The following is a 14,325-nucleotide window of genomic DNA, read 5'->3' as shown; positions in this document are numbered from 1 at the left end:
CGAGATTACATATCGTGGCGGTGTTTGTTCTTAGATTTTCCGGGTGTATATCGGAATGTTTGGCGGTTATTAGTTATGTTCTTTTATTGACGGGGCCGCCGATTTGGCGAGGATATTCGACATGTCTTGTTTACAAGTTTTGTAAATATCAAAGTATATATTTATTTCTTTCGCTTTTGGCACTTTTCGCCCCGTCGTCATATTTTAACAATTTATAATATTTGCTAGATCTTCCGATACATCCGGCTGTGGCGGCACGTTTGCGATTTCGTCGTTCGTGCGCTCGGATTATTATTTGCGAAATTATATTTGTGAATTTCGCTCGGACACGATGTGCTCTCTCGAACTGTCTGACGTAGTGAGTTGAGCGGATCCTTCTCTTTGTGAGAAGGATGTTGGTCATTCTATTAGGATCGCCCCAGAGTATTTGTTTATTTTAGATAAGAGTTCGATAATTGCTTGATCATGCGGCTAGAATTTTGACGTGCACATGCCGAATGCTGAGCGTGAGATAACGAGTGTCGCGAAAGGGATTATTGTTTTTATGCAGAGAAAGCGATGTGAAAAAAAGAAAAGAAAGAGAATGAGATTTAGAGTGAGTCTCATGCAGAGATATAGATATGTATATATATATATATATATATATATATATATAGGCCATTTTACGTCAAATCGGCCACCCCCCCCGCCGCCCAAAATTGTATTCAAGTAAATTTTACTTCCAAGGTATCAAAATTTAGCTTGAAGCATCTAGTTTTTAACCCGTGTAGCGATTTTAAAAATTATTTAATGCGAAAAGTAAAGTAAGATAAAATTACATTTTTACAGAATGAAACTTATGATCACGAATAAATATAATATATAAAAATATAATATATAAAAATAAATAAATATACAAATATAGGAAATACATAAATAATACTATTATTTATTATATCTGAATATTACAGATAAATACAGTTTTTCAATAATATATTATTGGTATACCAGTAATGTTTTCGTATTTTTGTAATTTTTCTTTTTTGTAATAGAATACATGCAGATTCAATATTATTTTGAAGAGGTAAAAAAAGTGTGTAAAGATTGAGTTCTTTTAACAATTTTAGATTTAGAACATCGAGCATTTAATGAGGACTTTGTTACATTAGATTGTCCTTTAATAATTTTAGATTTAGAACATCGAGCATTTAATGAAGACTTTGTTACATGCTCGATGTTCTAAATCTAAAATTGTTAAAGGAACTCAATCTTCACACACCTTTTTACCTTTTCAAAATAATATTGAATCCACATGTATTCTCTTACGCAAAAAACTACAAGAATACGAAAAATGACTGGTATACCAATAATATATTATTGGAAAACAATTATATCGGTAATTTTTTCGTATTCCTGTAGTTTTTTTTCGTTAAACCTATGTCAACATCTAAAAATTTTGCTAAAATACAAATTTTTAACGGTAACGGATTTGCATTTTATCTATTCCCGTTTGTATAATATTGTAATATCTTTGTATTTCGGACAGCTAAGAGATAGTGCTGAGGTGCATGAGAGTAATGGCTTATTAGTAATCAAACATAGAGTAAAGCTAAATCATCTGATAATTCTATACAACGTACGAAAGGAAATGTTTTATCTATATGTCTATATGGTTAATGTTTTGTATATTTTCTCCTTTGGTTTTTATCGGAGCTATTGCCTAGTTCTCTCTTGTGGACTGCGTCAATAGGCAAGGATAGATAGCAGGAACTAGTCTCTTTATTCTAAGTAAGAATACGTAATTTTTATTCTTCGGATCACAAATGTTCTTCTCGGGTTTACCGGACGGCTCGTCGTACCAGACTCGCCCTCCGTGCCGCATCGCTCCTTTTTAAAGACGCGGAAACTCTCTCCTAATTCGGCGCTTCGCCCTTGTGGACGCAATAACAAACTGTCGATGTACACAATTACAGAGAGCTCTCAGTAGCGTATATCGAAGGCGCGCGGGGATCACGGAAATTTAATTTTTTCCCAAACATACCCCTCGGGTTGAATCGCCAAGGGATTCAAATGACAGTCAGGGGTAAATCCTTACACATTGAACTGCAATCATTGGAGACAACCTGCAGAATTTAGATTACGCTGAACCGTCCGGACTTACCGGCAGTTTACAGAATTTAACAATAGGTCTTACAAAAGTAGAAGACGCGGTCTTGACCTGAGCAACTCGCACCAGGTCATCCTTGTCAGGCTTACATTCGATGATTCTCGCAAGTTCCCATCTGCAGGAAGGTAAATTAGGATTTTTTATTAGAACAATATCGTTTATGCGAAATTCATCAGATCGATTCTGCCATTTAAAACGCTGCTGCAAGGTGTTCAAGTAGTCAAGACTCCACAATTTCCAAAATTGCTCGTATTTCGCACGCATTAATTGCCATTGATCGAGTCGTGACTCGGAGATATGTAAGACGCTCGGACTCGGAATCGATTTAATGGCGCTACCAATTAAAAAATGCCCTGGTGTGAGCGCATTGCAAGAATTTACATCGTCATGAAGTGCGGCGATCGGGCGCGAATTCAAACATGCTTCGATGTTACATAAAAGCGTGGTGAACTCTTCGACCGTAGGTGTGCAGGAACCAAGTATACGTCGCAAGTGGTGCTTAACACTCTTAACACCTGCCTCCCACATGCCCCCAAAATGAGGGGCAGAAGGCGGAATGAAATGCCATTGAACTGGCTTTGACGCGAACTTCGCCTGCAGATCTACGTCGGCTTGAGTCTGTCGGATCGCTGTAACAAGTTCGCGATCCGCGCCTTGATAGGTAGTCGCGTTGTCGGAATAAAGATCGGATGGAATGCCACGACGCGCTACGAACCGTTCGAAAGATGCGAGAAATGCAGCCGTGGAATAATCATGAACGAGCTCTAAGTGTATAGCTCGTGTAGCGAGACAAACAAATAGCGAGATGTATGTTTTGTGCGACTTACGTCCGCGGCCGGAAGCGTCTCGAATTGCGAAGGGGCCGGCGTAATCAAGTCCCGTATGGCAAAATGGACGGGACGGAGTTACTCTAAATGTAGGAAGGTCGGCCATAAATTGTACGCCGGTTATGGCGCGATGCCGAGTACATGTCACGCAATTGCGGATACAACCTTTTACCATGCTTCGCGCCCCCAGAATCCAATATTGTTCTCGCAACGTGCGAAACATTAATTGTACACCGCCGTGAAGTGTATCCTTATGAATTTGATCGATAATGAGCTTAGAAAGGTAATTAATATAAGTATGCTGTCTTCTAAGCTGGGCAATAGAGCCAAGGAAACGAAACGAAAAATTAATTAAACGGAACTGTATCTCAATTTGAGATCCCAAAGTTCCACATATAAATTAATTTCGAAACTTACATATGGAGAAATAAGCGAGAAAAATATAGGTCCGAAAGTCGCTGAAGCGGGAATCGAACCCGCGTCTTTCACTTTCCGGGCGACTGCTCTTACCAACTAAGCTATTCAGACCCTTTCGATCCTATATTTTTCATTTGCCTTTTTAGTAGATGTTAGTAAATACCGCCGTGATTAGCCCAAGGCGTGAATAAACTCAGAAATAAATATTTTTATCGGCTCTCAATATAAATAATATAAGTATGCTGTCTTCTAAGCTGGGCAATAGAGCCAAGGAAACGAAACGAAAAATTAATTAAACGGAACTGTATCTCAATTTGAGATCCCAAAGTTCCACATATAAATTAATTTCGAAACTTACATATGGAGAAATAAGCGAGAAAAATATAGGTCCGAAAAGTCGCTGAAGCGGGAATCGAACCCGCGTCTTTCACTTTCCGGGCGACTGCTCTTACCAACTAAGCTATTCAGACCCTTTCGATCCTATATTTTTCATTTGCCTTTTTAGTAGATGTTAGTAAATACCGCCGTGATTAGCCCAAGGCGTGAATAAACTCAGAAATAAATATTTTTATCGGCTCTCAATATAAATAATATAAGTATGCTGTCTTCTAAGCTGGGCAATAGAGCCAAGGAAACGAAACGAAAAATTAATTAAGCTTAGTTGGTAAGAGCAGTCGCCCGGAAAGTGAAAGACGCGGGTTCGATTCCCGCTTCAGCGACTTTTCGGACCTATATTTTTCTCGCTTATTTCTCCATATGTAAGTTTCGAAATTAATTTATATGTGGAACTTTGGGATCTTAAATTGAGATACAGTTCCGTTTAATTAATTTTTCGTTTCGTTTCCTTGGCTCTATTGCCCAGCTTAGAAGACAGCATTCTTATATTATTTATATTGAGAGCCGATAAAAATATTTATTTCTGAGTTTATTCACGCCTTGGGCTAATCACGGCGGTATTTACTAACATCTACTAAAAAGGCAAATGAAAAATATAGGATCGAAAGGGTCTGAATAGCTTAGTTGGTAAGAGCAGTCGCCCGGAAAGTGAAAGACGCGGGTTCGATTCCCGCTTCAGCGACTTTTCGGACCTATATTTTTCTCGCTTATTTCTCCATATGTAAGTTTCGAAATTAATTTATATGTGGAACTTTGGGATCTCAAATTGAGATACAGTTCCGTTTAATTAATTTTTCGTTTCGTTTCCTTGGCTCTATTGCCCAGCTTAGAAGACAGCATACTTATATTATTTATATTGAGAGCCGATAAAAATATTTATTTCTGAGTTAGAAAGGTAATGTTTTGGAAGTAGAATCGGAAATTTACGATCATATGAAAGGTCAGACAGTTGAAGTCGACCACCCACGCGTAGGATACCGGAGGGATCCAGGAACGGATCGAGAGAATGGATGGAGCATCGAACTGGTAACCTCGACTTGGCTTTGAAAGCGACGATTTTTTTTGAAAAGTATTCCGTTTGCATCTGTTTAATCCAGAATCTGTGCGCGGTTTTTATTTCATCGACTTGCAAAATAGAGAGACCTTGAGCAACATCTGGGACTCTCGTTCGAAACTTGAACCGAAGGACGTATGCGGTGACCCGTAGTAAGCGTGGCCACGTGGAGATATGATTGAAGGATTCAAAAAGTTCCGCTCGATTTGAATGATGCGAGTGGACTGCATTTGACGCTTTCAATTCGGAATCATCTTCGGTGCAACTTATCGTAGATTGAACTGGCCAATTATCCTCGTTAAATTTCAGCCATGCCGAGCCGTTCCACCAGGAACTGGAAGGCGTTAGCTGAGCTGGATTTATGCCGCGCGATGCGCAATCTGCGGGATTATCTTCTGTTGGCACATGCAGCCATGTCGCCGTAGGAAGCTTCGTTTGAATAGAAGACACTCTGTTAGCTACAAATACTTTTAAATCTGATGGAGCCATGCTAATACGATTGTCGAGTCACTCCAGCAAAACACAGGAATGTTTTGCAATTTCATCGCGTCAATAGTAAACGAAATACAGCGTGCTAGCAGCTGAGCCGCACAGAGCTCGAGTCGTGGAATCGAAATCGTTTTAATCGGAGCGACCTTGGTTTTTGATAGGAGAAGTCGAACATGACTATCGCCAGAATTTGTGACAATTTTTGAATAGACTACCGCTGCATAGGCTTTAGATAAAGCGTCGCAAAAGTCGTGTAAATGCAAGCACTGAATGTTACGCTCGAAGCCTAACCAACGAGAAACTTGCAGAGTCGTCAAGTGTAACATCTTTTCGCAAAAAGCATTCCATTCGGTTGTTATTTCCGCAGGAAGAATATCATCCCATCCGTAGGAAAATTTCCACGGTTTTTGCAGTAGAATTTTGAGAGATATCGTGATCGGAGACACCCATCCGAGGGGATCGAATATTTTCGCTATCGTCGAAAGGATTTGTCGTTTCGAAATGTCGGTAGATGGTGGACGGAATTTTATTTCAAAGGAGAAATTATCATCGCAAGGTGTCCAATGAATACCGAGTATTTTTAATTGTTCACCTTCTTGGAAAGGCTTGGAACTTGCTAGACCGTGATTCGCAGGATTTATATCTTGTAAAATTTCAAAATCGTTGCTGGCCCATTTTCTGAGATGAATGCCTGCGCTTAGTAAACAGCCGATTAGTTGGTCGCGTTTTTTAATCGTGGATGGTTTATCATCGCCTCCGGATAGGACATCGTCAACGTATATTTCATTTTGCAAAATTGCTTGAGCTAGTGGAAAACGCGAACTCTCGTCGATTGAAAGTTGTTTGAGCACGCGTTGGGCGAGATAAGGCGCGCAGGCAGTACCATAAGTAACGGTATTTAATGAATAAGTATGGACTGGCTCGTTCGGAATCGTACGCCACAATATTAATTGATATTGGCGATCGTCTGAATGAATCTGTATTTGTCAAAACATTTGCTGAATATCAGCGGAAAAAACGTATTTGTACAAACGCCATTGAAGAATAATCGCCGGAAGATCGGCTTGCAACTTTGGACCAATCATAAGATGGTCATTCAAAGAAGTGTTATTCGAGGTATTTGCCGAGGCATTAAACACTACACGAAGTTTGGTTGTAGTATTGTCCTCGCGAATAACTGGATGATGAGGTAGAAACGTCGGTTGAAAGAAGCGTTGCACGTTTTCGATTTTTTGCATATGCCCGAGCTCTTCGTACTCATTAAGAAAGTCGACGTATTGCCCTGAAATTTCCCGAGAATTGGCTAAACGTCGCTCTAGTTGCGCGAGTGAACGCGTAGCTACTGACCTTGACTCGCCGATCTTTATCGGAGGACCAGACTTGAAGGGTAAGCGGACAACATAGCGCCCTGAAGAATCGCGCATATGTGTCTCTTGAAAATGTAAGTTGCAACGAAGATTTTCCTCTGAGAGAGCGTGTGTCGTTGGAATTTCTTCCAGCTCCCAAAAACGTCGGAGTTCGAAATCGAGATTGCCAGAAGTTGCTTGGTGAACGTGAATTCTTTGGCTATCTTTTTGGTTTGAAATAGGACCCGAAATGATCCACCCGAATATCGTTTCTTTCGCAAGTGTAGCATCGTTAGAAGCTTTCATTAAGCCACCCATCATAATTGAACCGTATAATTCGGCCCCGAGAAGTACTTCGATTGCATCATTTGAGCTTGGATTTGGATCGGCTAGATTCAATTTGGAAAGAAACGGAATCTCTTGTAATTGGAAATGAGGTGGAATGTACGCTGTAATTTTTGGAACGACCAATGCTTTGGTATGAAGAATCGTATCATTTTTATTAGTCGCGCTGATAGAAATAGAGACGGCATGTTGAACGCAATTAGACGTAGTGTCACCGATGCCAGATACCTTTACGCGTGTTGAAATTAAGCGAGCTCTCAACATTTGAGCGACTCGTGACGAAACGAATGTGGCATCGGAACCTTGATCGATCAGTGCTCGCGTGTAAACATATCGACCGTTTTCTGATCTTATACAAACACGTGCGGTAGCCAGGAGCACGGGTTTAACTCCCGCGTTTACGTGTGAATGTACGTTGGACGCGTTATCGCATTGTCCAGAGTCTGTTGTTGTCGTTAAACTTGACCTTGAATTCTCGTGTAACAAAGTATGATGTTGTCTTTTACATTTCAAGCAAGTAAAGGAACTACGACAATTCGAAACTTAATGACCTTTGGTCAAACAATTTTTGCATATATTATTTTTTTGAACAAACTCTAGTCGATGCGAAATGCTTAACGCTTGAAATTTCTCGCAATGCATTAAACGATGTGTTTCGGAACAAAGAGCGCACGTACTCGCGGTGTTTGTATGGTGAGAACGCACTATATTATTTTTTCGTGCCGCATTTGGAATCGAGCGAGCACCGGAACTCTTTTCGGATGAGTTTCCGTTGGCGGACTTCGAGTTATCTCCGTCCTTGGATACAGCCTCAAACGAACAAATTTGTGTATCTAGAAACGCGTATAGTTTTTCCATCGTAGGATATCTCCTCTCTGAACCTAAGCTGACTTCCCAATCTTTTCTCGTCAATTTGTCTAGTTTTTGTACAAGAATGTAGACTAAAATCATATCCCATTCATCTACAGAACATTTCAAGGCACGCAGAGCATTTATCGATTTCGATGAATTGGAGCGTAATTGTTTTAACCCGAACAGATCGTTAGACGAAACATTAGGAATGGTAAATAAACGTTTGAAATATGCGTCAATAATAACGCGTTGATTTTCGTAACGATTCGTGAGTTCCTTCCATGCAACATCGAAATTACTATCGGTTAGAGAAAGATGGGAAATCAACTTAGCAGCGTCGCCAGTAACCGCGGATAATAAATATTGCAATTTCTCGACTTGCGATATGGAACGGCGATTTTTAACGAGCGCAAGAAACAAATCGCGAAAAGTTAGCCACTCGGTTACATTAGGAGAAAGAAGGCAAGTTGATCTTCGGCAATCGGATCTCGTTGATGGATGTCGTTGCGGCCGCCGTTGGTACAGGAATGGAAATTGAAGCGACGTTGAATGCCTCGAGTTTTTCTTGAAAGAAGTCGTAGGCTTGCATGTACGAGACCTCCGCCTTGTCTAGCAGCTTGCTCTTGAAGAAGGGAAGCTGTGCCGCGTCTGCGTCGGTTGCTACTGCCTCAATGATAGCGGCATTCTCCTGGCATTTATTCCAGTAATTTTGCAAGAGTTGAAATCGTCCTTTAGTGATGGCATGAGTTTGATTATCAACTCCAAGCTTTTGGAAATTCGTTATTGAGTTCGTCAAATAACGTAAATTCGTATCGAACGCCTTGTCCATTTTGATCTATTGTCTTGCAGAGCTCGACCTTGTAAGGTAAACACGGTGTTGAAATGGAGAACGTATGTACGTGAGTCGAAATACTTCCTTGTCGTACGGAAATTTTTACTCGGAATGTAGCGCAATTGTTGAATGGCTCACTTGAAGTAGTTGCACTGCTTGCCGTGTATCTTGTTTGAATCCATCCGTTAATTTCTCGACACAGATCCGGCTCGAAGGACCATGTTTTGTATATTTTCTCCTTTGGTTTTTATCGGAGCTATCGCCTAGTTTTCTCTTGTGGACTGCGTCGATAGGCAAGGATAGATAGCAGGAACTAGTCTCTTTATTCTAAGTAAGAATACGTAATTTTTATTCTTCGGATCACAAATGTTCTTCTCGGGTTTACCGGACGGCTCGTCGTACCAGACTCGCCCTCCGTGCCGCATCGCTCCTTTTTAAAGACGCGGAAACTCTCTCCTAATTCGGCGCTTCGCCCTTGTGGACGCAATAACAAACTGTCGATGTACACAATTATAGAGAGCTCTCAGTAGCGTATATCGAAGGCGCACGGGGATCACGGAAATTTAATTTTTTCCCAAACAGTTAATAATACTTTAAACGCTAAAGAAGGCACTGACAACCTAAAGTGATTTGTGATAAGGTTGTTTAGATAGTTTTAAATTTCATCGCGCATTGTTACGGACGGGACATTTGAGATCCAGGGTCTTCTTCTTGAAGATGACCTAAAACAAATGTCGAAACATTATAAGGTATTAATAAGGGTGCGTGCTCCTGAATAGGGATATATATAAATATATATATATATATTTATTTATTTATATATATATTTAAAGAAACAAAGCGTTCGTATGGTTGAAAAAGACATAACTTCCATTGCACACAAAAGGAAAAGGTTCTTAGGTATTTATAACTGACACGTTTTATTACCTCTTTGTAAATTCCTCTGTTATGTTTAAAATTCGTTGTCAAGTAGAATAATTGTACAGTATATGTATACGTATAGTAATAGTCTCTATAATTACTAGTCAAAGTTCATATTAAACGTAACGTCAACTAGTGAAATAAAGAAAAATAAGATTAATTAAAGTTATAGGAAAATCATAAAATACTAATTCTTTACTGTGAATGGGTTTCAATTTAGTAAGGGAGTAAGAACAAATATATTTATTCCCACAGAGATGATTATCTCATTCTCGAGGTTTTTGGAGAATGGGAATAAAACTGTTTAATTAAAGGGTAACTGAAAAGAGTTGATTTAGGCTTTGGGGAAGTAAAATGTTTATTGAAGGGGCATAATATCAAACAGGAATTTAATTTGTGAAGGTGACGGAGGTTGTTTTTAATTAATTTCGTGAAGAGGTGAAGAGTAAAAAAAAGAAGATCGCAGTCGGAAGGAGGTAAAAGGTTTAGGCAATGGGGAGATAGTTCTTTTTGTACAAAAGGGGATCTTGACCATATGTGACTCAAGCCATTGACTGAGTCTATGCAGAGTTTTACGTTAGAATTCCGATGTCACTTGACTCTTTCTCCTTTCACTTTTCGAACCTTACGTCGCATATGTGTGTACGCTACTATATCCCTTTGGTTAGTAGTATTTCGTAGTATTAGTAATGGTGAAAAGATATATTTTAGCTTTACGATGGCAGTGTTTTAAAGTAAAGCGTGCCGAAAAAATCTTATCTACAGAGATTTAACAATAATAATATATATTTATATATATATTTAATATTTTTGAAGACGTTGTTTAGAGAATAGTTAATTTGTTGGTTATGTTATAATTAACAGTGGAATTTTAAGGGGAAGTCTGCAACTAAATCATATATTGAGATAGGACATGAACAATCTCTGTAGATAAGATTTTTTCGGCACGCTTTACTTTAAAACACTGCCATCGTAAAGCTAAAATATATCTTTTCACCATTACCAATACTACGAAATACTACTAACCAAAGGGATATAGTAGCGTACACACATATGCGACGTAAGGTTCGAAAAGTGAAAGGAGAAAGAGGCTTCTTGCGGTTTAGGAGTTCGTAGTATTTAATCGTAAACGAAACGCTACTGGGTGTCGAGAGAGGTCTATGACTTATACGTAGGAAGAGTTTCCTTTCCCTTTCTTTTATTACTTCCTTTTTCTATGCACACTATGGTTTCGTTCGTTTTATTTATTGCCAGTAACTTATCCGAATTTTACTTGTATGAGTAGTATGTTGATGATTGCAAAAGTAGTGTGATATATGAAAGAGAAGACGAGGGGAATATGGCAGATGAGAAGATAAGGAGGGAGAAGAAAGGCATATTTAGATGGAATGAATAAGGTTAAAAGCGACACTAAGTGGAAATCACTTTTCATCATAATAAAGTTCGGTCCTTTTCTCGTAAATTTTTAAAGCATATGTATGTATAGGTATGTGCGTGGGGATCCACGGTTGGTTATATCTATAAATATGTACACTACGATCTAGGTTGTCAAGTTTGACTTGTTTTATTAGTATATTAAAAATTAATTATATTAATCATAATAATTATCGATTACAAGAGCATTATTATAAAGAATAATGTTAAGGGAAAGGTTGTACTTATATTTTACGGTTATTGTTAATTCGGCGGAAGAGGATAGCGACACTTGAGAGTCCATGAGCGGGTCAGTGGTTTGTGTCGTGAGGGGTGAATGGAGAGGTTCCCTCGGTTTGCAATCCGGGGCTGGTTTCTCCAGCTAGCGAAGCAAGATATGTGCACTAGAAAAAGGCGTCTTTCCCTCGAATATAAATTTTACTTATGCGTTTACAAGGATCCTGACTAATAATAATAATAAAAAAAAATATATAAATAATAAAAAAAGTATCCTTAGTTGCGAAATGATTCGTTTATCTTAAGTAACTACATAAAATGTATATAATAGATTCATCGGAATTTGTAAACATATGCGTTGTATAAATGTTAAATTTCTAAATCAGAGCGTATGCCTTATAACTTGATTATCCAAATTCAAAGGTGAATTGACACGTAAAATTCTTAATATTTTACAGAGTAGTTAGATCAATTTTTACAAAAATTAATGAGAATAGTGGAGGTACATGCTGGGATACGGGTTTTGGTTTGTGAGGGAAAGAGAGAGAGAAGGGAAGAAAAAGGGGAAGAGGAAGGAAAGATGGTGATGCATAACGAAGACGTAAGTGTCACGCTGGAGAGTCAAGAAGATGGTGGATGTGAGGGTGAGAGGCGTGGTAAGGCGTGTTTATGCGGAGTGGGAGAAGATAAGCGGGTATTGAGTGGGGTTTTAGAGGTGTATATTTAGATAATGAAACAAAAGGGTTAGTTCATGCATTTTCAGGTTTTCATAAGGGTTATTATTTTGTTCTTACATGATATTTTCAAAAATGTAGAGATGTTATGATTAGTTTGCGACATTTTGCTTAAGAATTACGTTTAAATCATAGGATATAATCGTGTGCATATTACAATTACGAGAGAAAAGGTATACATGTATATATATATATATTTTTTTTTTTTTAATTTTTTTATTCCTTATCACTAGATTTGTGTATATATTCTTTGGTCGCCCTTTGGTCTTATGTAGAAGAGATTTAAATGACTGGTCAACTCGTAGGTTATTTGCCGTCGGGAACGGACTGGCGCTTTTATAATTAATGTAATACATAGTGTGGAGAATAGAACGATTAAATGAAGTATTAACAATTAGAATGAGTACAATGAAGGATTAATGAAATTTATAGCTACCTATCAAAGGGAGGATCGATCTTAATTTCCGCTCCGGTCGTAGGGTCGTATATTGAAAGTAATACTATGCCGGGAACATCGACATCTAATATTAAATGGGCGATTTGATTAGGGCAGTGCTGCTTAAAAATCCTCATAAATTGAACATAGGCGCAAAAACAGGCGTCGCAATTCAAAATTGAACTGACTAGTGTAGTCACTTGAGTTCTGCATATTATGCACCTAGCTGGCCGTGCGGCGCCGTATATAAGTCCGTGGCCTATTAATAGTTTAAAATTAGGTGGCCTTTCGCGTTCAAAGCAATTAATGCAAATTTTGTCAGTTATCGTTATTTCGGACATAAAGCTCATAATTATTACTCATTTAGCGCCATATAAATTTGGGAAAGTAACCAATAGAGGATGGGGTTTATATTCAAAATTCGTCGGGATGCACATTTTAATATACATATATATATATATATATATATATATGTGTGTGTGTGTAAGTGTGAATTTGTCAATTTAAAGCATCTCCGTCAATGTATAAAATTATTGGGTTCCCAAGATTTTCGATGTTTTGTCCGATTTTTTCCATAGTTCTCAGGAAATGTAAATGTGTTCGATGGCAAATATTATATTCGTATAGGGTTCTAAATGTTAACATAGATTCAAAACAGGTGGTGCACGAAATTTTTGGTCGAATTGTTCCGTCAGAAATTAAATGGAACCGGATAGGATAAAAGCGTCTTTTATAACAGTTGTCGGGGAGTTTATTGTAACATTCTCGGCAAACGACAGGGTCGTCTTCAGCAATCTTGCGATATCTCAGAATCTTACAGCAATAGGCAAACCGCAGGTGGTAGTAAGATGTTAAGGAAGGTAATCATGCCCTTTGTTTTGGAATAATAAGGCGTTGGTGATGCCAACACATCTGTAACCAAAGATAGTAAATATTAATATCATCCTGGCTCAACGTAGGCGATTTTCAATTTATTTACATGCACGATTCTGGGTTTATTTTTTACAAAAATTTTAACATTATTTTGTGGTAAAATTTCTAAGACTTCATGAGGACCGGTGTATTGATCGGCGAATTTTTTTTTCGCCGGTTCCTTCAATAAAAATACTTGGGATCCTACTTGAAATTCTCGTTCGTTAACTCTTCGATCGTAATATCGTTTGCTTCGTTCTTTTGAGTTTAAGTAGAGATACTATGAGAGTTCTAACTCAGGGGCAATGAGGGGGGTGCGGGGCGGGGGGGGGGGAATCGGGGGCGAGGGGGGTGACGTCACGCGGGGGAGGGGGTCTTATCAGTAGATAAGCTTATCTTTTGTTTATAAACATATCAGATAACCTGATAAGGGGATTATGTTATCTGATATATTTATAAACAAGATAAGATATGGGGATCATGTTACTTGATATGTTCATAAACAAGATAAGATAAGGGGATCATGTTACTTGATATGTTCATAAACAAAGATAAGATAAGATAAGCGGCGTCTTTGAGCGGTATCAAAGTTTTCATAAATTTTCTCCGAAGATAAGATAAAAATTCTGCGAATGGCTGCCGCATTTCGAGCGCCGACAATCAGGGGGAAGGGGGGGGGGGTTGCGTTTCTTCTCCTTATACGTTATCTGTATATTTCTAAGAAATATAATCAAATTCTAAGAAGGGCCACCGCTTGGCATACGCCGACAATCAAGGGGGTTGATCCGCACAGGTTGCGACATGTCAATCCGATCCGGCATGTCAATCCAGGCTTGGATCTGACGGGGTGAAATTTATCTATGTATTTCTAAGAATTATCAGCGATATCTAAATTTTCTCCGAAGATATCACACAAATATTTCTCACGAATTAAACAATTGCATCATCATCCCCACGAACAAAGGGTT

The 14,325-nt window shown here is 38.6% G+C and overlaps 1 protein-coding gene across 1 annotated transcript; it reads right to left on the bottom strand.

Moving 5' to 3' along the window:
- Positions 1 to 2,140: 2,140 nt before the first annotated feature.
- On the bottom strand, positions 2,141 to 7,971 carry LOC146724149 (uncharacterized; the record flags this gene model as incomplete). Its single annotated transcript, XM_085480386.1, has 5 exons — positions 7,902 to 7,971; positions 6,363 to 6,611; positions 5,409 to 6,134; positions 4,765 to 5,316; positions 2,141 to 2,853 (listed from the first exon to the last, which is right to left on the bottom strand). Coding segments are annotated over exons 1-5 (2,310 nt in total), but the record flags the coding sequence as incomplete, so codon positions are not given.
- Between the last annotated feature and the right edge of the window lie 6,354 nt (positions 7,972 to 14,325).

This window comes from Nylanderia fulva, unplaced genomic scaffold (genome assembly GCF_048542155.1).
Source record: "Nylanderia fulva isolate GAGA-0341 unplaced genomic scaffold, ASM4854215v1 Scaffold1466, whole genome shotgun sequence".
Lineage (NCBI taxonomy): Eukaryota > Metazoa > Arthropoda > Insecta > Hymenoptera > Formicidae > Nylanderia > Nylanderia fulva.
This window is presented reverse-complemented; position numbering and strand designations above follow the sequence as displayed.